This window comes from Elephantulus edwardii, unplaced genomic scaffold, assembly GCF_000299155.1.
Source record: "Elephantulus edwardii isolate Elephantulus edwardi_28Jun2011 unplaced genomic scaffold, EleEdw1.0 scaffold00012, whole genome shotgun sequence".
Classification (NCBI taxonomy): Eukaryota; Metazoa; Chordata; class Mammalia; order Macroscelidea; family Macroscelididae; genus Elephantulus; species Elephantulus edwardii.
Window position 1 is genome coordinate 29,496,042 of NW_006399762.1, and position 24,129 is coordinate 29,520,170.

At 36.2% G+C, this 24,129-nt stretch overlaps 1 protein-coding gene across 3 annotated transcripts in view; it reads left to right on the top strand.

Annotated features, from left to right (window-relative positions):
• TBCK (TBC1 domain containing kinase) overlaps positions 1-24,129 on the top strand; it is a 258,846-nt gene that overhangs the window by 4,279 nt on the left and 230,438 nt on the right. For all 3 annotated transcript variants that reach the window (XM_006881109.1, XM_006881111.1, XM_006881110.1), the window contains exon 2: positions 7,604-7,676. In XM_006881109.1, coding sequence (XP_006881171.1) covers positions 7,604-7,676 — 73 coding nt within the window. The remainder of the gene's footprint in view (positions 1-7,603; positions 7,677-24,129) is intronic.

Genomic DNA, 24,129 nt, shown 5'->3' on the forward strand with positions numbered 1-24,129 from the left:
TGTACAATCATAGAACAGAGTTCAGGTCTTCTATGCAAAGCTTACTCTGAGTCATATTCGACTCGACAACACTTAACCACTGCTAAATAAGATTAGCACTGTTATATCGGGACGAGCATTCTTCCACTTTGCACACCACCTTTGTCAATGTGCAGCCTGGATTTTGCTGTGATGCTGAACCTTGTGCCACAGGAATATCAAATACCAGAATGGGTTCCCATGAGGGACAATGTTTGGTGGAGCTCCAGTTGTAAAACAGGTGTGGAAGCAGGAGTGGCATCCACTTCTTAAACTGCATGCCTCTGGAAACTCTATGAACTTGGAGAAACAACAATAGCTATGGAAAGGCATTAGGTCTTTTGTTCAGAGTCACTATGAGTTGACCTCGACTGCAATCAACAACAACAACAATAGATAATATTATAATAAATATATAATATACATATTCACAGCTGTGATGTATGCACACTCATATATACTGCAGCATTATTCACTGTAGCAAAGAGTGGAAACAGCCCAAATGCTCACCAACAAATGAGTGTATGGAGAAACCATGCTACATCCACATAATGGTTTATTATGTAGCACTGAAAAATCATGAACATGTAAAACAATACAACATGGGCTGACACATCACTTGATGCTTCACATTCATCAAATCATTGTTATAAGGAAGATTATTATTTTTTTATACTGGTTTATTTACAGAGTTCATAGACATTGTTTTTCCACACCAGATCTTTCGCATTTAGAAAGAAGATTATTTTACCGTTCTTGTAGGTTCTGCATCTCAAAGTTCATCTTAGTGCCACATTTGATTTTTATTAATGTTACTCTATCACTGATTTTCATTTGGCACATTATGATTGCAAAATATTTTTATCATATTTTATTGCTTTTATAACAAACAAATTATTTCCACACAGTGGTCCAGAGGTTTATAGTGAAGACTTTCTAATAAGTGTGCTTAAAATGATGGAACTGTTGATTTGGTGTGTATCTATTATCTCTGAGAGAAATTCTGCCAAAGATTATGGTTCTGCAGAATAAAAATAATGCTTAGAAGTTCCATAGGCTCTTGACTCCTAAGCAATCAATAAATGTTTTATATTTTTAGAGCTTTTATGGAAGTCTGATGGATTTTTATCTACACCTCATATGTGGAGGCTTACTAATAGCCAATTTACAATTAGTAATGAAGCATTAACATTATAATAAATTACAGTTATTTTATTATATTTAAAACTAGTGCTGTTGATGTTATTATTTTATATACAGACAAAATCTTTGTTTCTATAATGACTGTCACCATAAGACCATTTTCATTTCTAATCATTATATCATACCTTTGGATAAGTTTTTTAATTTAACAAATATTTTTATGTTTGATCCCTACATGTTCTAAATGTTATTCTAGACACTGATGACACAATTTTGAACAATACCTATATCATTTCTTTTTGTCATGAAAACATAATCTAAGGAAGAAGGAAAACATTGAGTAAAAGGTACAAGTCTTTAGAGCTGAAACAAGTATTATAAAAGAAAAGTACAATGTATAATAGAATATCTTAAAAGAAGGAAAAATTATTTTGAAGGTTCATGACAGTGTTTTTTGAAGTAACATTTAACTAAGGCCTAAAGAATGAAAAATAGCTACTATGTACAAGCAATATTCTTAAATGTTACCATATTTGTCCTCATAATATGCTTTAGCTACTATTCCTTATTTTATAGATTAAGAAACTAATGCATAAAAAATGTAACAGATCTACCCAACATCACCATAGCTAATGTGCAGTTAAACTTTAACTGGAGCTTAGACAGAATAGTACCATTACACTGCAAGAGTGAACTGGATGAAACAGCAGGAAAGTTAAGGCACTAAGATTCCTTGAGTTAGCTAGTAATCTGAAGCAGAAAAGGGCAACAATTAGTATGGTTGGAATTTGATGGATGAGAGATACAATTTAAAAAAATGTGTAAAAGAAATTAAACTATACAACAAATAAAAGTATAAAACAAATCTGTTGTTGTTGTTGCTATGTGTTGTCAAGTTGCTTATGACTCATAGCGACCCTATGTACAACAGCCCTAAACTCTGCTCTGTCCTGTGCCAATCGCACTGTCTCCGACACACCCACCCTGATTACCCCAGTCACTCAATCAATCCACCTTATAGAGGGCCTTCTCCTCTATACTACAAATAAAATTTTATAGAAGGATACATATTCAGATTTATTATTTTAGGACATAGATGTTACTATTGAATCATATGGTATGTTTGAGGGATATATGTGAGAGGTGTAAGGGTAATATGGTTAGTATGAGAAGACCAGTTAAGAGATTGTTGCAGTAATCTAGCAAGAGGTGGTGGTGACAGATGGAATCCGTACTGACTTTAGAAACATCTGGGAAGTAGAAAAGCAAGAATTTTTGTTTTTTTAATTTTAAAAAAGGATATAGCAGAATAGTCCAAAAATTACTCTTAGTTGTTTAGCTGGCCACTTAGTATTACTCTTGACTGAGATACTCTAAAGGGCACAGGTCAGAAAAGTCCATTTCGGTTATGTTAATTTCTAGCTGACTTATATTTAAAGTGGACAATAGCTATAACATTTAGGAATTCTGAGAAAAATCCAGGCTTGAGATAAAAGTTTTGAACTTTTAACCTGAGAGCAGATGAAGAGAATGCACATTAAAAAGACCTCATTTCAAAGGCAGAGGATTGAAAGTAGTTGGCGAAATGTCAGTCAACAGAACCTGGCAGGTCCACAGCAGAGGTGATGTGGTAAAGAAGACAGCTTCACATATTTGTTTTCTAATGTCTGATGTTACTACTTCTTTTTTCTTCTGGAGCTTTAAAATTATTGGGATATCTACCTTGCATACTCTTTTTTTGTTGTTGTTAATTGAAGAACTAGACCTTAAACTTCATAATTCTTTCCTTTTGTTTCTCATTGAGTGCTAAAAAAATTTAAAGTTCTTATTTAGTCTACCTGTGGACTCTTTCATCTAAAACTGACAGCTTTCATTTTTAGTATTGTTAATTTTTGTGTTTCTGATGATTCTTTTAATACCACCAGGACTATCTTAGGAACCATTTTGAGACCTTGAATACTAACGAGTGAAGACTAGATGAGCTGTGGGAGGATATTAGGGGAAAAAAATCATCAATGAATAATGCAAAAGGTCATCACAAAGATGGAGGAAGAAGAAAAGGCCAAAATTCATGTCAGAAGAGACTCTGAACATTGTACTAAGTCACTAAGAAGCCAAAGCAAAAGGGCAAAATCAAGATCTTAAGGAACTGAACAAAAAATTTCATAGGGCAGTACGGGAAGACAAAACAAAGTATTATAATGAAATGTACAAAGAGTTGCAGTTGGAAAATCAAAAGGGACGAACTCGCTCAGCATTTCTTAAGCTGAAGGTACTGAAGAACAAATCCAAGCCTCAAGTTGTAATAATTAAGGATTCAGTGGGCACAATGTTGAGTGGCCCAGGAAGCATCAAAAGAAGATTGAAGGGGAATAGACAGAGTTGCTATACAAAAAAGAATTGGCTGACAGGAGAATTTGATAAAACAGTGTATGAGCAAGAGCCAGTGCTGATAAAGGAGGAAATTCAAGCTTCTCGGAAGAAATTGGCAAGAAGCAAGGCCCCAAGAATTGACAGCATACCAAGTGACATATTTCAACAGAGTACTCTGCCCTGGATGCGCTCACCAAGTTGTGCCACGAAATCTCGAGGACAACCACCATTGAGGAGATCCGTATTTGTTTCCATTAAAAAAAAAATTTAAAAAGACCCACCAGAGTGTGGAAATTATTGAACAATATAATTAATATTGCATGGAAGAATGATCCTGCTGAAATTTATCCCAAAAATGACTGAAACACCACATCAGCAGAGAAGTGCAAGAAGTGCAGGCTGGGTTTAGAAGAGACCATGGTACTAGGGATAGCTAATGTTATGTAGGTCTTGGCTGAAAGCAGAGAGTATCAGAGGAATGTCTATCTGTATCTCATTGACTATACAAAGGCTTTTGACTGTGGATCACAACAAATTGTGGTTAACTCTGAGAAAAATGGAATCCCAGAACATTTGACTATGATTTTGCAAAAGCTATACTTGGACCAGGAGGCAGTCATCAGAACAGAGTAAGGAAATACTGCATGGTTCAAAATCAGGAAAGGAGTATTCCAAGGATATATGGCCTATCTCCATACCTTTTCAATCTAATGTGGAACATATCATCTGGGAGGCTGGGCTTTATGAGGAGAACTGTGGCATTAGGATTGGGAGAAAGACTAATCAACAGTCTGCATTATGCAGATGACACAACCCTGCTTGCTGAAACTGAGGAAGACCTGAAGCACTTGCTGCAGAAGGTCAAGGACTGCAGCCTTCAGTGTGGATTGAAGCTCAATATCAAGAAAACAAAGATTCTCACCACTGCACCAATTGGCAGCATCATGATAGATGGTGAAGAGATTGATATTGTTAACAGCTTTAGCTTGCTTGGCTTCACAATCAACACTTGGTATCAGCATCAAGGAAATAAAAAGACAGATTGCATTGGGAAACTCTGCTGTCGGAGACCTCTCCAGAGTACTGAAAAGCAATGATGTCAGTTTAGAGAATAAGGCACCTGATCCAGGCTATAGTATTTACAGTTACTTACTATGCATTAGGAAGCTGGATAATGACTAAGGATGATACAAGAATAATTGATGCCTTTGAGTTGTGATACTGGAGAAGAATATTGAATATACTGCTAGGAGAACAAAGAAGTTTGTCTTGGAGAGGGTTGGAAACCAGGCTGCTCCTCATGCTTGGAAGGGTGGAGGACAGTGCAAGAGAGGAAGACCCATTATGGATGGATTGGCTCAGTGACTGGAGTAATGGTGATAGGTGTATCAGAGACAATGAGGTTGGCTCAAGATAGAGCAGGGTTCAGAGCTGTTGTACATAGGGTCACTATGAGTCACAAGTGACTCGACAGCACATAACAACAATAATAACAAAAATAGGTTGACAGCCAGAAGTACAAATCTATCTGTCATAGAGAGGATGGAAACCAAGTGTTTCTCCTTAGAGGCAAGGATTTTGAAGTTCCATCTTACATACTTTGGGCATGTGGCCAGGAGAGCCCAGTCCTTGGAGAAGAACATCATGCTTGAAGGGTGGAGAGATAGCTCAGGAGAGGAATGAGCTGGATTAACATGGTAACTGGGGCGATGGGATTAGATGTGTCAGAGTTAGTGAGACTGGCTCAGGACAAGGCAGACTTCAGAGCTGTAGTACATAAGGTCACTATGAATTGCAGGTAACTCAGTGGCACATAACAATAAGACCAAAATCGTCTTAACTTCATACCTCACATGACTGCCCTGTACCAGTATCCTTCTTCTGTGCTCCCATACAGGTATGCCTTGAAATGTTTGTTACTGAGAGTTACTTCATATTCTTCTTCTGCTACTCTGAACTTACGGTTTTCATCATTTGCTATCTCATTATTTTGAGGTAATGCCTTTTTAAATTTTAGGTAAGTCTCTTCTTTGTAGTTATCACTATTTGCAGCCTTCTTGCACCTTTACTTTTTCATCTTGTTTCTGCATGTCATCATGATTTTTTGGCTAACCTCTTATCTAGCCTAGAACTAACTACTTTGCTTAGGTATTTACCAGCAGCCTAATCAATCGGTCCTGAAATAAATTTAATTATCCAACTCCAATAAGCCCATTAATTATTCTTTCTGATGTTTCTATTCTTCATTTTACACACACACACACACACACACACACACACACACACACACACACACACACACTGTTATTTAATACTAGGTCTTCATATCAATCTCCATAATAGTCTATGTGTTTCCTACTGCCAAGAGGGCCCTTTAGAGTAGTGAGAGAAGACATTCACCCTGAAACCCACAGTGTCCCTTTACAGCAGGAAGTAGCTAAGAGAATACGCCGTCCCCTTTTCCTTATGAACCAGGGTGAAGTCTCTCTCAGGAAGGAGTGATAGGGAATGGCAAGGGGCACACTGACAAAGGAGATTAATCAGAACTGGCTTTGACAAGCACTGTGGCAATTGGACAATTAAAACAGACATGGGTGGGGAAGAAGAACGAACTGGGGATGAGGGTGGAGAAAACAGTGTAACAATGAATGAATGAAAACCCAAAATCTCTGTAAATGTTCATTAAAACTAATAAAATTAAATAAAAAAATAACTGATAAACTAAAAAAATAAAGATATGAACTTTTTCTCAGTGATAAATTGTCTAATCCTCTTCTTAGACAGTTTTCTATAAAATTAAAATTGTGTTATAACAGTGAATGTGACTATGAGTTAGATTTAATTTTGTATAATTTATTCTCAGCAGGCCCCAAAATGTTCCAATCTCAAGCCAATGTTTTTGTTTGTTTTATTTATTATATATATGTTCCGCAGAGCTGACTTGCTAGATAGATGAACTGTGGGTCTCTGGTCCAGAGTTCACCAGCATTTGGATGTGCTGGAATGATAAAATACTGAACAGTTTGGCCACGCCTACAGAATGAGGGAGTGTCTTTTGAGTCTCAGTGTCATCTGGGTGTGGCCTCTTGCAACTTGAAGTGAGGCAACTATGGAACGCTCAGGGAGTTTGTGGCTTTCTTTTTGCCCCACGTGGGTGTCAGGCAGAGCAGACTTGCCAGATGAATTGGGGGTCTCTGGCCTAAGGTTCGCCAGCCGTCAGGCTCATTTTTAATTGTTTTTGGTCGAGCATTCTTCTGGGTCCTATAGCCCTGGTGTGTCCACTTGCTGTACAGAGGTAACTTGTGGTTGCTGTGAAGCTGAACACTGTGTCACTAATGTGTAAAATGCGACAATGGTTACCCATGGTGGATAGTGTTTGGTAGAACTCCCCAATTAAAACAAGCTCGGAAGCAGGAGTGGAATCCACTTCCTTAATAGCTTGCCTCCAGAAACCTTATGAACCTAGAGAAAGGATGAAAGTTACACAAGTGTTGAGGACTTTCGTCCCATGACTTGACAGCACTTAACAACAACATTAGATATAGACATAGAGATAGAGATAGATAGATATAGATATAGATATAGATACAGATATAGATATAGATATAGATATAGATATATGGCCATTTTTCAGAATATTTCTACTCAATTTTCTGAGCTCAATTTCAAAAACATATTTGAACAATATTTAGGCAATATTTTCTGTTGCTATTCAATTTCCTTTCTCTTCAAAATTTCTTTGTGTCTTCATTTAATCTTTTCCTTCTCTGAGTTTGTTAGAATAACTTACCTCAAAGTGAACTTTATCCTCCTTTTTTAGTGCACTTGCAAGAAAAACAAATTAGTAAAGAACTCTTACCTTTTTTTTCTGTTTGATTAGACACATGTCTTATTCTAGACATATGTCCTATTCTATATATGTGGTATTTTGATATTAATAATGTGAGGAGCTCTTAAAATATTTAGTACTATACGTTAATATATGTAGTTTAAGTTAGTATCTTCAGTGGAATATAGTGTTGCTGAAATATTGCATTATTAAAATATATATTTGGGGTTTTTTATACAGAGAGACTGGTGGTGGTGGCTGAACATTGTGAACGGAGTTTGGAAGACTTGCTTCGAGAACGGAAGCCTGTGAGGTACTATATAGTATTAGGGCAATTAAATGGAAAGTATAAACTGGCAGACAGAAGACATTTTGACTAGAAATTACAACAGTGTGGTTTCGTGTATGAAATCAAATTATAAAATCCAGGTGCAAATTTTCATATTAGAAAATTTTATTCACAAACATCATAGAAATGCTTTATTAGCATTGTTTAGGATTTAGCTTTTATGATGTGGAGAGCTCCATTGGCCTAGTGGTAAGAAGCTGCACTGCAAACCCAGAGGTAGATGTTTCAAATGCACCAGTTTCTCTGGATAATTCCTAAAGAGATATTTACAAAAGCTTGACATTTAGTACTAAGCATTTTAGTAGCTGAGATTAAGATTATTTTCCTGAAAAAAAGCACATAGTAACTTCTTAAAGGACATTTGTGTTCCTCAGAACATAGTGAACTCTCTTAAATAAAGGCAATAAAAAAGAGTATAATAAAGATAAATAAAAATCATGGTACACTGAGTAGAATTTAATTATATAAATATTAAATTCCATTATTTCAGTGCCTCTCCAACTCTTATCAAGAATGGTATGGGATCTAAACTATTATTATAAATATACTATTAAATGAGTGTCTTCATTTTCTGAAATTAAATTTTATGAATTTTTATCTTTAATCAATAAAGTTTAATCAAGCCAATAAAAATGCTTGCATTAATTCTTCATAGCATTGTGGGTTTCTAGTAAAGCGTGAAGAGAAATTTTTATTCTCATTTTTTAGAACTTTTCCATTACTCACTGCCACATTTTAAAAGGTAATAAATCTTTTTCAAAGTAAGAAAAAGTAGGTTTAATTTGCTAAGTAGCAGCTATTTGATAGAAACAATACCAACTTAATTAAGATGTTTTCCTTGTTACTTGAAAATGATTTGGTTTTAGTCTTTGGAAGGAAAGATACATACTTACCTTTTTTAAAAACCAATCTCAACATACATAATTAAAAGTGACTTTTTTATGTGTTTAGAAATAAACTGCCTAGTGGATAGAGTTATGCTGCCAACTCAAAGGCATGCAGTTTAATTCTTCCAGCTCCTACACAGGAGAAAGATAGTGTTATGCTGTGTGATTTACAGCTTTTGAAAATCAGAGGATCAACTATTAGTTCCTGCTCAAAAGCTAACAATTGAGTTTTTGAGTATCTTTACTTGGTGTCTGTGTTCTATAACTATAATTGCTATATAAACACACACACATGTACATACATAGTATGAATTGAATGTTTATTATTTTCTTAAAGAACATACTACTCTTGCTCACCAGTATAAATTTCTAAGGTGGGGGGGGGGAAATCACCATTTTGACTGGATACAGTATATTGAATTTATATAGCCTTTCAAATTAAGATCTTTAAATACAGAATGATTAGCTGGGACTGTGTATATAAAGAGGAGCTCTGGTGGCTTGCTCCATAGGGAACTGCACTTCTAACTTAAAGGTGGCCCCTCACTGGTAGTTCAAATCCACCTGTGCCTCTAAGGAAGAAACATGGACAGTTTCTTCCCATGCAATTTACAGCCCCAGTTAACCTGCTGAAGGATCAGCCATGAATGTATAATTCAATAGCAATGAATTAAATTGTTGATGTAAATAAATTACTTGTGGCTTATGAAGAGGATTTGGCCAGTTTACTGTGCAAATTAAGTGTCTTTTGATCTACCAAGGTGAATAATTAGTTTGTGGCTTTGGAGAAAAGGCCATGCCTTGAAATAGGCGAGGGAGTTCTTTATATACGTGCCAGCTTTGCAGAAGTTGGGGTGAAAGGAGAAGAGCTCACTGTCATCAAGAAAAAAAATCTTGGGTGAAATATGTCCTTTTGACTAAAGACCCAGAATTCCAACATTGACAACTTTCTTGACCAAGAAGAATGAGCCATAACACTGAAGATAGCAAGAAGAGGTAGCAGGCACATTAGAACGCCACAATGATGAACTCATAGGAAGAAATAAGAGGTTGATGAGAAGCTGCTGTAGACAGCACCAAAAAGAACCTGATGCCTTTGGGTGGGAAGCTTGCCGTAGAGTTAGTGTCTCTGGACATTTGCTAGTGACGTTAATGGAGGGCTGTAACACTTGCTGCCCGTATATGGCAGAGTCTTGCGTACCTGTGCAAGTGTTGTCTTAGAGTATCTATACAGAAATCTCTCTACAGAAGAACAGGACGATGCTTGCCTTAAAAAAACAAGAGAGCAGAATATGCCTATTGTAGGGGTCATGTGTCTAATTCCTTGTGCACTGGCCTAACATGGCAGGAAAAAGCAGAGGCTTTGCAGAGACTGGCAGCAGAGGCCGTAGAAATCCTGTTTAGGGGTTTTCTCATCTATAAGACAAGGTCTGCCAGGACCTGGGACAAGGAAGACTCCTTGGACAACATGGTGGTAGCTAAAGGCAGTAATGATGTAACACAGTATCTGACCTCATTCCCTGTGTGCCTGCTTGGTGACAAGAATGAGCATGCACAATTTGGGGAAAGGTAAGCATTTCCCCTTTTTTGGAATCTGCTATCTTTTATTGCTTACTTCCTATAAATAATAATTTTCACTTTGCCAACACTGTGTTTCACATGTCCAACTTGATCACAGCTTAATGTACCATCCTTAGAAACTTGATGCCAGTGGGTGTATGTGCCTCAATTCTAGCAGTCGCCCAGACATTTAAGGCAGCCTGTCTGCATATGAAGTGCAGACAGACTCATGCGTACACTGAGGTAGAATTAAATTTTCTAATATTAACAGCCTCTGAAAACCTGCTGGAATGTCATCCCTGAGTTGTTTCCAACTCAGTGGTACATAACAACAACAATATTTAAATGTTAATTTACAAATGTTAATTTACTACTCAAGAAACTGAAAAGTCAAACTCATTGCATTCAAGTTGGGAATGATTCTTAACTGAGCCTCCAGCAGATTTTCACAGACTGTAAATCTCACAGGAAGGTGTTGCCTATCTTTCTACCTCAGAGTCACTGGTGGATTCAAATTGCCAAAGAGGAACTACGTTGGGGGGGGACATCATGCTTGGAAAGGTGAGAGGCCAGGGAAAGAGTGAAAAACTCCCAACAAGATGGACTGATATGGTGCCCCTACCAGTGGGCTCAAATATGTTACAGATGATAAGGATGGCATAAGATAGGACAGGGCTCAGAGCTGTTGTTCATAGAGTCGCTATGGGTTGTACTCTACTTGATGGCACTTAATAACAACAGCAGTATCAAAAAGCTTTAATTATGAATCACAGTAAAATGTAATTGTTAACAATTTTAATATTTTCTTCATGTTTCATGTTGTTAAGTAGGGGAGGAAAAATATAAATTTAGAAATCTATTGATTTATTCACTGACTCTTTTTACTAACAAAATAGTATGTACTATTAATTATTCTGTTTTGTTGTACTGAAACAATATAAAAGTAATTTACAGTATAACTATATTATAAGTTAAGGTAATTTCAAATTCCCCTAGATAATCAAGGACCTTATCTATATTTTTGATGGCTGTAAAACCCTTTTGAGAATTCATGTTATTCAAATAAGATAATAGTTTTGTGCTATGAACTGGAAAAATTATCAAGTCAGTCTTTTATCAAGTAATGTTACCTGTTTAGATAGTTTACTAATTTGTTTTAAAGAAGTGAGTTACCCACCATTTTCTTTAAAGCCTATTCAAGGCTGGAATTTAAGGGATTGATTTTGAGAGAGATCTGCTGTCTTTTCAGTGGCTTTTTGTGTGTTACCTGTGCCAGGACACAAGCATACTAGCTTCTCTTCAATTTCACTTAAATGATTACAGATATTTGCTGGAAACATATGAGAATGGAATTCAATTACATGTCTGTGAGGTTTCAAGAAAGAAAGTAGAGAGTTTGGAAGATTTTATTTCAGGCCATCTGTTATTTGATGCCTATGACTATTTAATTGCTAGATTGAAGATACTGAAAAGTAAAGAAAGCAATGCATCTCCATCATTCTATTAAAGCTAACATGAGGGAATGGTTTGCCTTTTAAGTCTAAGTGTTATGTGGAAAGTATTTCCCTTCTCTGTTAATATTATTGAGAGATGTACTTTTGCTCATGTACAAAAGTGCTTGCAAGTGCAGCCTGTGGGCTGATCCTGAGCAGAATTTTGGCATTTTTAATAGTTTCTTCATTTTTCCTTTTATTTGCAAGTAAAGGCGGGTGGGCAGTACAGACATATTTATTTAATAAAACGTAGTATGTCAGATGCTTTTAGGGTTACGGTTTGAAAACGTACCAGAGAGTCATCAGTATTGCAGAGGTTGTACATGGAGACTTTGATGGGAAACAGACTGTGTCTGTAGCTGTTTACTGGCTTGATGGAGAACATGATCTGACTGGCTCGGATGAGTAAATTTTATTTGCTCCTATTATAATATTGCCTACTCAGTGAATCAGACACTCTGAAAGAATTTTGGACACACTCTGGAATGTGGACCACAGTTGGGTAATGAGACACAGGTCACAGTGATCTGACATAGAAAATTGCCTTTTAGAATAAAAAATGATGCTAGAACCTAGAACATTTAAGCATTTTTCCTTTCAAAGGTCTCAGTTTCATACCCTATTTGAAATTGTGACAGTGTAGGAAAAAATTATATAACTGATATATATTTATTTTACCTGCATTTATGTATATTTAAAAGAAAAAGATGAGTATAGACTCTTTTTCTTAGAGGGCTACATTTTGCTTTCTCTCTTTCTTATACCCTATATACCATAAATCTTGAAGTACTGTTAAAGTACTTTGGTGATATTTCTTATATATCTGCTGTCCTTTACATTCTTTTAAAAAAAAAATGATTATTTTGTGCGTGTGTACCATCAAATGAGATCTGATTGGTACAGGAAGAGATTGCCCTTTCTTCTCCAGCAGAGCATCTGGTGAATTTGAACCACACACCTCTGAAGTCCTTTACATTCTTAAGTTCCTTTCTTCTCTATCAAACAACTTACCTTCACTAGTTCCCTAACTGGCCTTCCTGTCTTGAATCTTCATACACATCACTTTTGCGGAAATATTTATGCTGCTATAGTCTTAAAGTTGAGCACATTCCTGGTTCCAAAACATTTGATAACTCTCCATTTTTGCCCCCTTAGAATACTATGTGGTCTCTAAATATAGAGTGCGTGCTCCTTGGAGACAAGGGTGGCAAAACTATGGCTCACATATTTCGGCATGTTGCTAGGTGAGGCTACTCCTTGGAAAGGGACACCATACTTAGAAAGATGGAGGATCAGTGAATGAGAAGCTGACCCCTAATGACATAGATCTACACAGTGACTTCAATACTGGGTTGTAGTATGTCAGAGGAGATGAAGATGGCACAGGATATGTCAGGGTTCAGACTGGCTGTTCATAAGATTGCTGTGATTCCTACTTGACTGGATGGTACTTAACAACAACAACAGATACGAACTCGGATGCTAGTGTCATTCCCTAAATTATTTTTTATTAAGACAAGTAGTTTTATTGTTAATGCTGCAAAGTTTAAATTCCTTGTCAAAGAATCTAAAATAGTTTTAATGAAGGCTGAACTGTGACCCAACAATGTATTCAGTATTTACTGAAATGTATACTACTTCCTATAATGTGCTTTCATGTGTTTCCTCCCCTCAAAGAATACATTTTATTTTTGTTCTCTGAAATCCTATTAATTTCATCTCTCTGACTGCAGCAGTGGGCTAAAGTATGCCAGAGATGATGAAAATGGCACCGGATAGGACAGGGTTCAGATCTGTTGTTCAAAAGGTTTCTATGAGTCTTACTTCCCTTGACGACACCTAACAACTGCAAACAGTAATAAAGTAGGAAGTCCTGGTTGCCTTGTGGGTAGAAAGTTGTGTTGCTAACCCAAAGGTGAGTGGTTCAAGTCCAAAAACTGCTATGTAGGAAAAAGATGAATGATTGCCTCACATACAGTGCACAGCATCTCAAAATCTGCTAGATGGTCAGCTCTGAATAGATTTCAACTCAACAGCAATGAGAGAGAGAAGACAGAGAAATGCAAGATATTCTTCTCTTTCTAGCTTATAATAATTTACATTCTATTATTCAATTATAGATGGTTTTGTTTAGTTTTCCAACCCATAAATGTTTTGACACAGCCTAAAGAAGAGTTTAATTATGGTGCTTGAAGAATATTGAATATACCAGGGACTTCCAGAAGGATAACAAATTTGTCTTGGAAGAATTGGAGCCAGATGTTCCTTAGAAGCAAGGATAGAAAGGCTTCATCTCATATACTTTAGGCAAGGTATCAGGAGAGACTAGTACCTGGAGAAGTACATCATACGTGGTAAGGAAGAGGGTCTGCAGTAGAGAGGGTAACTCTCCTTGAGATGGATTGAACTGACACAATAGCTACCACAGTGGGCTCAGACATAGCAATGATTTTGAGGATGTCTCTAGACCTGTCAATTTTGTTGTTAATAGAGTTGTTCTGATTAGGATCTGACTATGTGACACCTACTACAACAATTTGACGTTATTTATGGTGCCAAAGAAAGTGTCATGTCAAAAATTCTGCTGCTGAGTTTGACAGAAACTGACTGGCTTTTTGTTAATCAAGGCAGTGGTAAATGGTATTAATTATACCAATAATTTTTCTTTTCCTTATGCACGATGTTAATCTTGAAAAACTGTCTATAATGAATTCATTTCATGTTTCAGTTGTTATTCTTCTGAACTATTATTATATTTTTTAAAAAATAGAATGTCCTGTGCATTTAGAGTATAACAAAGGAATCATAGAAAACTATTTAAATTGGTTAAGTAAGTTCAGGGGATTAGTAATAATTTTAAGAATGTGGAGACTGCTTTCATTGGAGTATTTCTAAATGGAAAACATTTAACAACATCATTGACACAAAAATTAAAGATAAAGAAAAATAAAGGACACAATATTATATATTTTGTTACACGCTCTGGTGGCTGAGTGGTAAGGGGTTATGCTGCAAACTCTAAGGTACATGGTTTGAATACACCAGCTGCTTTGCAGGAAAAAGACGGGCAGTTCTTTCCATGGTTTTAATTGCACTTGAAAGCCCACTGAAGGGTCACCTATGAGTTGGTTATGACTCGAAGGAACTCAACTACCAAACCATATTTTTTTATAGATAACTTTAAATTAATGGCCCTGGATAGAGACATCTGTGGAATATTATATGTCTTCTAAAGTTATGACCACAATGTGGCATGATAGGAAACTTTCTAGGGTTCTCAGCCTACTCTTTCTTTTTTATCAAACAATAACATTAATATCACATGCAAATAATATCTTGCTCAAAATTATTAAAAATTTACTTAAATGGAACTACTAGCAATATGTTGTTATGTGCTGTAGAGTCGCTTGTTACTCATAGTGACTCTGTATACAACAGACCTAAACCCTGCTCTATCCTGTGCCTATCACACTGCCACCAACACACCCATCCCGAGACTTAAAAGAAACCAGGGAAGAAAAGACATCATTGCTGACATCAAGTATAGATCTTTGCTGGAACCAGTTCACCAGAAGTATATTTATTTGTGTTTTACTGATTTTGGAAAGGCATTAGACTGTGGGGATCATAACACACTAGGGATAACACTAAATAATGAGAATTCAAGAACACTTAATTGTACTGGAAAAAAATTATCAAGAGCTAGTTTTTTAACAGAATTAAGTGAAGTGTAAATAAGGATTACATCTTTTTCTCATAGCAGTGCAATCTGTATGGTGTGCAGATAACCTCAGAAACTAAACTACTTGAAGAACAATGGCATGAGGAATGGAGGAAGATTCCTCAACAACCTGTGATGTACATACAGATGACACAACCTTGATTGCTGAAAATTAAAAGAACTTAAAACTGCTAAAAAGAGCAAAATCCATGTAGTCTTTTGTACCCCTCAACATAACTGATCCTGTAATTGTTAACAACCTCGCTCTCTTCTCCAGCTATCCTGGTGCTGCCAGTTGTCCCAGTGGTGAGAATCTTTGTCTTCTTGATGTTGAGCTTCAATCCATATTGAATACTACAATCCTTGAAATTCTACAGCAAGCTCTTCAGGTCCTCCTCAGTTTCAGCAAGCAAAGTTGTGTCGTCTGTATAACATAGATTGTTGTTGAATCTTCCTTCAATCCCGATTTATCTTTATAAAGCCCAGCTTCCCATATGATCTATTCTACATGTAAATTGAAAAGGTATGGGTGCAGAATGCATCCCTGATGTACTCCTTTCCTGATTTAGAACCATGCTGTGCTAATTTGCTCTGTTCTGGAGATTGCTTCCTGGTCCAAGTATAGGTTTCACATAAGCACAATCAAGTGTTCTGGGATTCCCAATTTCCTCAAGGTTAGCCACAGTTTGTTGTGATCCACACAGTCAAATGCTTTTGCATATTCAATGAAACACACATGAAGTTTGTCTGGTACTCTTTGCTTTCTGCCAAGATCCATCTGATATTGACAGTAATGTCTCTAGTGCCATGACCTCTTCTAAGTCCAGCTTGTATTTCTGGTAGTTTTCTGTCAATGTACTATTCTAGTCATTTCTAGAAAATCTTCAGCAGGATTTTACTAGCGTGTGTTATTAGTGATATTGTGTGATGATTTCCACACTCTGTCGGGTCACATTTATTTATTATTTTTTTTTAATGGGAGTAAATATGGATCTCTTCCAGTCAGTTTGCCAGGTAGTTGTGTTCCAGATTTCTTGGCACAATCTGGTGAGCACATCAAGGACATCATCTGTCTGTTGAAATAAATCAGGTAGTATTCCATTAATTCCTAGGCTTTATTTTTAGCCCAATCCTTCACAGCAGGCTGGACTTTCTATTTCATCATTATTGCTTATTGATCATCTGTTGTTTGTTTCTTTTTCTTTTTTTGGCTTTCCATTCATTCATTTTTGCACATTTTCCTTCCTGCCCACCCTTCCCCACAGTTTGCTTTTCTCTTTGAAAAAAAAAAAACCCCAAACATTCTTTATTGTTATACAATCCTCCCACCCCAACAGTTCACTTTACTATGCAACTCTTAGTTTGGACTCTTGTCATGAAAATAAAACCTAATAATATATTCCTTTTAAATAGTTCTGTCCCTCATCTGTTTCAATGCAGTATACATTATTTATCCCCTCTTTTCTTAGGTTCCCCCCAAATCTGATGTTACTCTCTCATTTTACAACAGTAGCACTATGCAGTATTTGTCCTTTTCTGACTGAGATATTTCACTCAGCATAGTATCCTCCAGGGTCACCCAATTTGTATAATGTTTCATTATTTCCTTGTTTTTCAAGGCCGCATAGTATTTCATTGCGTGAATATACTACAGCTTCTCTAGCCATTTGTTTGTTGATGGGCACTGGCTTGTTTCCAACTCCTTGCTAAAGAAAACAGAGCAGTAATAAACATAGATGTGCATATAACTGCTTGGGTGCCAATTATTATTTCTTTAGGTATATTCCCAGTAGTAGAATTGATGGGTATTTCTATTTCCAACTTTTTGTGAAAGCACCATACTGCCTTCCATAGTGGTTGCACCATTTTACACTCCCAGCAATAGTGAATAAGGGTTCAGTTTCTCCATAACCTCACCAGCATTTTTTTGTTTGCTGCTCTGTTAAATTTTGCTGTTCTTACTGGGGTGAGATGATATCTCATGGTTGTTTTGATTTGTATCTCTCTTACAGCTAGGGATTTTGAACATTTCTTCATGTGTTTGTTTGCCATCTGAATGTCTTCTTTGGTGAAGTGTCTGTTCATATCCTGTGCCCATTTTGCAACTGGGTTGTTTACCTTTTATCTTGTTATGGAGGTTGAGTATTCTATAAATTCTAGATATAACTCCCTTATCAGACATGTCATTATAAAATTTTTTCCCAGTCTGTGGCTTCCCTTTTTACTGTGTTGGGAAAGTTTTTGGATTTGCATAGGGATTTGATTCTTAGAAGGTCTCATTCATCTATTTTATCCTCTCCTGGTTGTAGGTTCTTCAGAATCCATAAAAGTCTGTTCATGATGTGGAATAGGGCTTCTAGAGTTCTTTCAAGCTTTTCTCTGATGAAGTTTTTAGTCTTTGGTTTTAGTCTTAGGTCCTTGATCAACTTTGAGTAGGTTTTTGTATATGATGTGAGGTGTGGATCTTACTTGAGTTTTTTGCAGATAGTTTTCCAATTTTGCCAAAACCATTTGTTAAACAAACTGTCGTTTCCCCACTTAATGGATTTCATCTCTTTGTCAATAATCAGTTGACCATAAGTAGTTGGGCTGATTTCTGGGTTCTCAATTCTATTCCATTGATCCATATATCTGTTATTTTACCACAATAACAGTGTAATAACAATAACAGTGTAACAATACCACACTGTCTTGACCACCATGGCAGTATAGTAGGATTTGAAATCAGGAAGTAAGATGCCTCCTACCTTGCTTCTCTTTTTAAGGAGTGCTTTGGTTATTTGAGGCCTTTTGTTGAAGAATGGATTTGGTATCTGTATTGGGATTGCATTGAACATGTAAGTTGCCTTTGGTAGAATTGTTATTTTCTCAATATTGAGTCTTCCTATTCATGAGCAAGGTATAGTCTTCCATTTCTCTGGGTCTCTTTCTGTTCCTTGTAGTAATGTTTTGTAATTTTCTTTGAATAGATCCTTTGTGTTTCTGGTTAGATTTATTCCCAAGATTATAATCTTGTGATTAACTATTGTGATGGGTATTGTTTTCTTAGCTCCAGTTCTGTATTTTCTTTGTCACTGTAGAGAAATCCAGTTGATTTTTGTATGTTGATCTTGTATCCTGCCACTTTGCTGAATTGGTCAACTGTGTCCAGTAGTTTTCTTGCTGAGTCTTTAGGGTTTTCTAAGTATAATATCATATCATCTGCCTATAGAGATAATTTTACCTCCTCTTTGCCAATTTGGATACCTTTTCTTTCCTTTTCTTCTCTTATTGCTATCACTAAGACTTCCAATACAATAGTGGGTATCCTTGCACAGTTCCTGTTCTCAAAGGGAAAACTTTTACTTTCTCTCCATTGAGAACAATGTTTGCATATATACTTTTTGCTATATTGAGGAAGTTCTATATTTCTATATTGAGGAAGTTACTCTAATCCTATTTTGTTGAGTATTTTAATCAGAAAAGGGTCTTGGATTTTGTCAAAGGCCTTTTCTGCATCAATCGATAGGATTATGTGGTTCTTGTTCTTTGCTTTGTTGATGTGTTGAATTACACTGATTTTTTTTCTTATGTTGAACCATCCTTGCATATATACTATGAATCCCCCTTGGTCATGGTGTATTATTTTTTTTTTATGCATCATTGGATTCTTTTGGCCAGGATTTTATTTAGGATTTTTGTATCTATGTTCATGAGAGAGACTGACCTACAGTTTTCTATTTTGGTGGTGTCTTTACCTGGGTTTGGTATGAAGGATATGTTTGCTTCATAGAATGAGTCTGGAAAAATTGCATCTTTTTATATTTTCTGCAATAGTTTACGTAGAATTGGTGACAGTTGTTCTCTGAATGTTTGATAAAATTCACTTGTAAAGCCATTTGGTCCAAGGATTTTTTTGGCTGTAAGTTGTTTTATTACCTTTTCAGTTTCTCCTTCTGTAATGGGTCTGTTCACTTGTTCAATTTCAGTTTGTGTCAGTTTAGGTAGGTTGTGAATTTCTAAGTTCTTGTCCATTTCCTCTAGGTTTTCATATTGTTTGAGTATAATTTTTCATAGTATTCCATTGTTAACCTTTTTCTTTTAGTTGGTTCTGTTGTGACGTTGCCCATTTCATCTTTAATTCAGATTATTTGTGTCTATTCCTTCTTTTCTTTTGTTAGTTTTGCTAGTGGTTTGTCAATTGTTTTTATAATGACTCTGTAATTTGGATTATTTGTGTCTATTCCTTCTTTTCTTTTGTTAGTTTTGCTAGTGGTTTGTCAATTTTTTTTATAATGACTCAGTATACTCCTTCCATCTTCTTTAATGTTTCCTGAATCATTCAATATTATGCCTATAGCATCCTTAAGTATTGTGGCTCAAGACTTGAATTTGTTCTTTAGTTCCTTTGCTTAAGAAATGTCTAGTGAGTTCAACCCTTTTGATTTTCCAACTCTAGCTCCTTGCACATTTCATTATAATACTTTTCCGTATCATCCTGAGCTGCCCTTTGAAATCTTTTGTCCACTCCTTAACTTCTTGATTTCTGCCCTTTTCTTTGGCTTCTCAGCACTCTGGTGCAATATTCAGAGTCCCTTCTGACATCCATTTTGGTCTTTTCTTATTCCTCCTCCTTTGTAATGACCATTTGCATTCTAAATAGAATAAGCACCAAAAAAAGGGAATTTTCATCAGTCATACTTATTAAAATAAATTTATAAAACTGATCAACACAGTTTGAAAAATTAGACAAACTTTTTTTTGTGCTGTGTTGTCTTCATTTCACCTTAGTGAACATAAGTAAAATACAGGCACACACTCATTGTTTTTTGTGCTAGCTTAGATGTTAGGATAACAAATTACCAAAGAAATGAAAAATGTTGTGTACTAAACTATAAAAGTGTTATTGTTTTTGTTATGTGCCATCAAGTTGCCTGCAACTCATAGTGACCCTATGTACAACAGCCTAAAACCCTGCTCTATCCCTTGCCAATCTTACTGTCTCCAATACACCTATCCTCATTACCACAGTGACTGAATCAATCCATCTTATCGGGGGTCTTCCTCTCCTACACTGTCCCTCCATCCTCCAAGCATGACATCCATCTCCAGGGACTGATTGCACGTTGCAACATGTCCAAAGTATGTCAGTCAAAGCTTCAGAATCCTTGCCTCCAAGAAGCAGCCTGGCTTCACCCTCTCCAGGATGAACTTGTTCATTCTTCTAGCAGTCCATGGTATATTCAGTACTCTTTTCCAGCACCAGAGCATCAACTCTCCTTCTATCATCCCTAGTCATAGTACAGCTCTGTGATGCATAGCAAGTAATGGCAAAGACCATAGACTGTATGAGTTGCACCTAAGTCTCTAGACTGACATTGTTGCTCTTCAGTATTTTGGACAGGTCTCTAACAGCAGACTTTCCCAATGCAATTAATCTTTTAATTTCCTGGCTGCTGGTAGCAATAGTGTTGATTGTAGAGCCAAGCAAACTGAAGCTGTGAACAATCTCAATTTCTTCATCATCTCTCATGATGCTGCCATTTGGCCCAGTGGTGAGAATCTTTGTTTTCTTGCTGTTGAGCTTCAATCCATATTGAAGGCTGCAGTCCTTGACCTTCTACAGCAAGCACTTCAGGTCCTCTTCAGTTTCAGCCAGCAAGGTTGTGTAATCTGCATAACACAGATTGTTGATAAGTCTACTTCCAATCCTCATGCCACACTTCTCCTTGTAGAGCCCAACATCCTGGATAATCGGTTCTGCATATAGATTGAAATGATACAGAGATAGGACACATTCTTGATGCATACCCTGTGGTTTCATGTAACATTTTTTAATTGTTATAGAAATTTTCTTCTTTTTAGCTCAGACTGAAAGAAAAAGAAATTTAATTATAATTAAAATAACAACAAAATGTTGGCTTTAAGATAGGTAACAGCTACAGTATAGATCTAAGCAAATACAGACTACTCTCATTGATTCTGACATAGAGAAAAGTTACAGCCTGTGTAGTCCTGGAATCCTGCTTACCACTGGGTAATTTTAATAAAGAAAGTCAACAATTGCTCTAATTTTACTGTGTCAGAAGAATAGTTAAAAAGCCTAAATTGTAATATTTGTCAATTTATGAAATACAGATCTTTGGCCTTCTGTTTTGCTTATAAAATAATAATAAAATTTCTGTAGAGTTGATCCAAATTTAGTTCTTACTGGATGTTATACAGGGAACTCTGGTGGTAGGTAAATTGATAAAAGACTCAGTTAAAGCTCAGTGTTTCAAACCTGCCACCTGCTATTGCGTGAGAAAGATCTGGCAGTCTGGGTCAATAAAAATTTACTGCCTTGAAAACTGTGTGGGGCATTTCTACTCTGTGTTACAGAGTTGCTATGATTCATTAGCAGTGAATTTTGGATTTTGGTATGGTGTTATATTTCCCACTTTATAAATTTGCAAACTGAGGCAGGATGAAGTTGGAGTATCCCCAAACATAACAAATCAATGACAGAGTCTTCTGGCTTCATGTCTGAACCTCAAACATCTAGACTATGCTTTCCATATGTATTTTCATTTTATCAAATTAGTTTTCTGTGGAGAAAGAAAAGCTATCTAGTACTCTAATTGGAAAGTTAATTTTTCAATTTATTTTATCCTATTGAGAATTATGCTGTTCAATGGATAAGTGCTTTTTCTTATTTACTCCTGTAACTTGTTGGAATATAAATGATCAGACATACAACTTTCAATTTTTGTTATTTTGAAATAAAAACTTCATTGTGAAATATACTGAGTCACATGGACACATTTTTTTCTTATTAAATATATGAGAGCATGTGGTGTAGGTAAAGAGTACTAAATATAACTTGGGCTGCCACAGAACAAATATGTCTCATATTGAGTGCAACCTGGCAGCTCTTTGGAGGAGAGGATAAACAAGCTTTGTCTCACATACTTTAAGTATATTATTGGAAGGGGCCAGTAATTAAAATAGGATACCGTGCTTGAGTAGGTAAAGGAAGCCATCAATGAGGCGAATTGACATAGTGAATGTAATAATGGGCTCTGCAGAGTACTGAGAAGCAACTATACAAGTCTAAAGACTATGGTGTGCCTGATCCAGGCCATGTTCTTGGCAATTACTTGCTATGCATCAGAAAGCCGAACAATTGCAGAGTTGTGGTGCTGGACTAGAGTTTTGAACATACCATGGACAGCCAAGAAAATAAATAAGTCTGTCTTAGAGATGGTCAAACCAAGTTTCTCCTTGGAGGCTAGGATTTTGAAGCTCCACCTCACATACTTTGACACACATGGCCAGGATGGACCGGTCCTTGGAGAAATACATCATGCTTGGAAGGGTGGAGGGACAATGCAGGAGAGGAAGACCCCAGATGAGATGGGTTGATAACCTGGGCAGTGGGAGTAGATGTGTCGGAGTCAGTGAAACTGACTCAAGACAGGACAGGATTCAGAGCTGTTGTGCCTATATAGGGTGGCTATGAGTCAGAGGCAACTCGACAGCACATAACAACAACATTGTGTCACAGATGATGAGGATGGAACAGGATAGGGCAAGTTTCAGATTCACTGTTCATACAGTCAGTATGAGTCGTGCTTGACTCAAGCATTTAACAATAATAACAGCAGGTAGCCCAATTTAAATTGGAAAAGAACCAAGCATAAAACACGTAAATTTTTATATAGCAGTTAAGGAATAGAACTTAAATTTCATAACATCTGAATCTGAGACAAATAAATATACATTTAATGTAGGTAGATGCCATTTGAGGTTAGCAAATGGAAGGTTACCAGAAATAAAATAGGTTATTCCGCTCCCATTTTTTTCCAATTCAGAGACTAGACATTTCCCATGCCTTTACAAAATAATCACTCTGCTAATTAATTAATCCTACATTTAACAATAACAACAACAACAAAAAAATCCAAATTTGGTAGGTGATAAATTCCAAATTAAAAACTTTGCAATGTCATCATTTGTTCACTACAGCCCTCTCTCTCCAAAATATGAACATTTTCTTAATTTATAAACCAGGGAACCATTAAGAGTTATGCACTGGTTTATTCCTTTAGGGATTAAAGAAGTACGATTTGTGTAAAAGACAGGATTCTGTATCTGAGCATTAACTATTATTAAATATTTTCTTTTTTTGTTTCTTAAATCACATAGTAGCTGATTAGATTTCATTTGTGTTTTATCGTTTTTACCAAGTGAGGAAAAGTTTTAGACCAAAGAAAAATTTCTGAGGGAGAGATCAAATTTTATAAGGTGAGAGAACATCTTGAACTCATAGAATTCAGAATTGTGTTTTGTCCCTTGGTTTCTGACAATATTGCCTTGTGAAATGACCCTTAGAATAATCATGGATCATGGATCTGCTGAAAGAACATATGTGATTTTACTTACCAGCTATACAGGAATAACTTCCAAATCTATCTCAGCAACCCCAATCCTTCAGTCTCTTTCCTAAGCTCTGTTTCTTGCAATGTGAAGAACATCTTTTCTTGGAAACATTGCAAAAATGAAAAAGAATGAATAGTTTTAAGTCAATAGAAATAACCCCTTAAATAACTTGGTCTAAATCAGAATTTTAGGCAAAATCTTAACAAAATTAACCTATTACTTATTGTACACGAATTGATTTGCGAGTATCTGAATAGAGACTGTTGTTATGTGCCGTTGAGTCATTTGCGACTCATGGCAACCCTATGTTCAACAGCCCTAAACCCTGCTCTATCCTGTTCTAATCGCACTGCCTC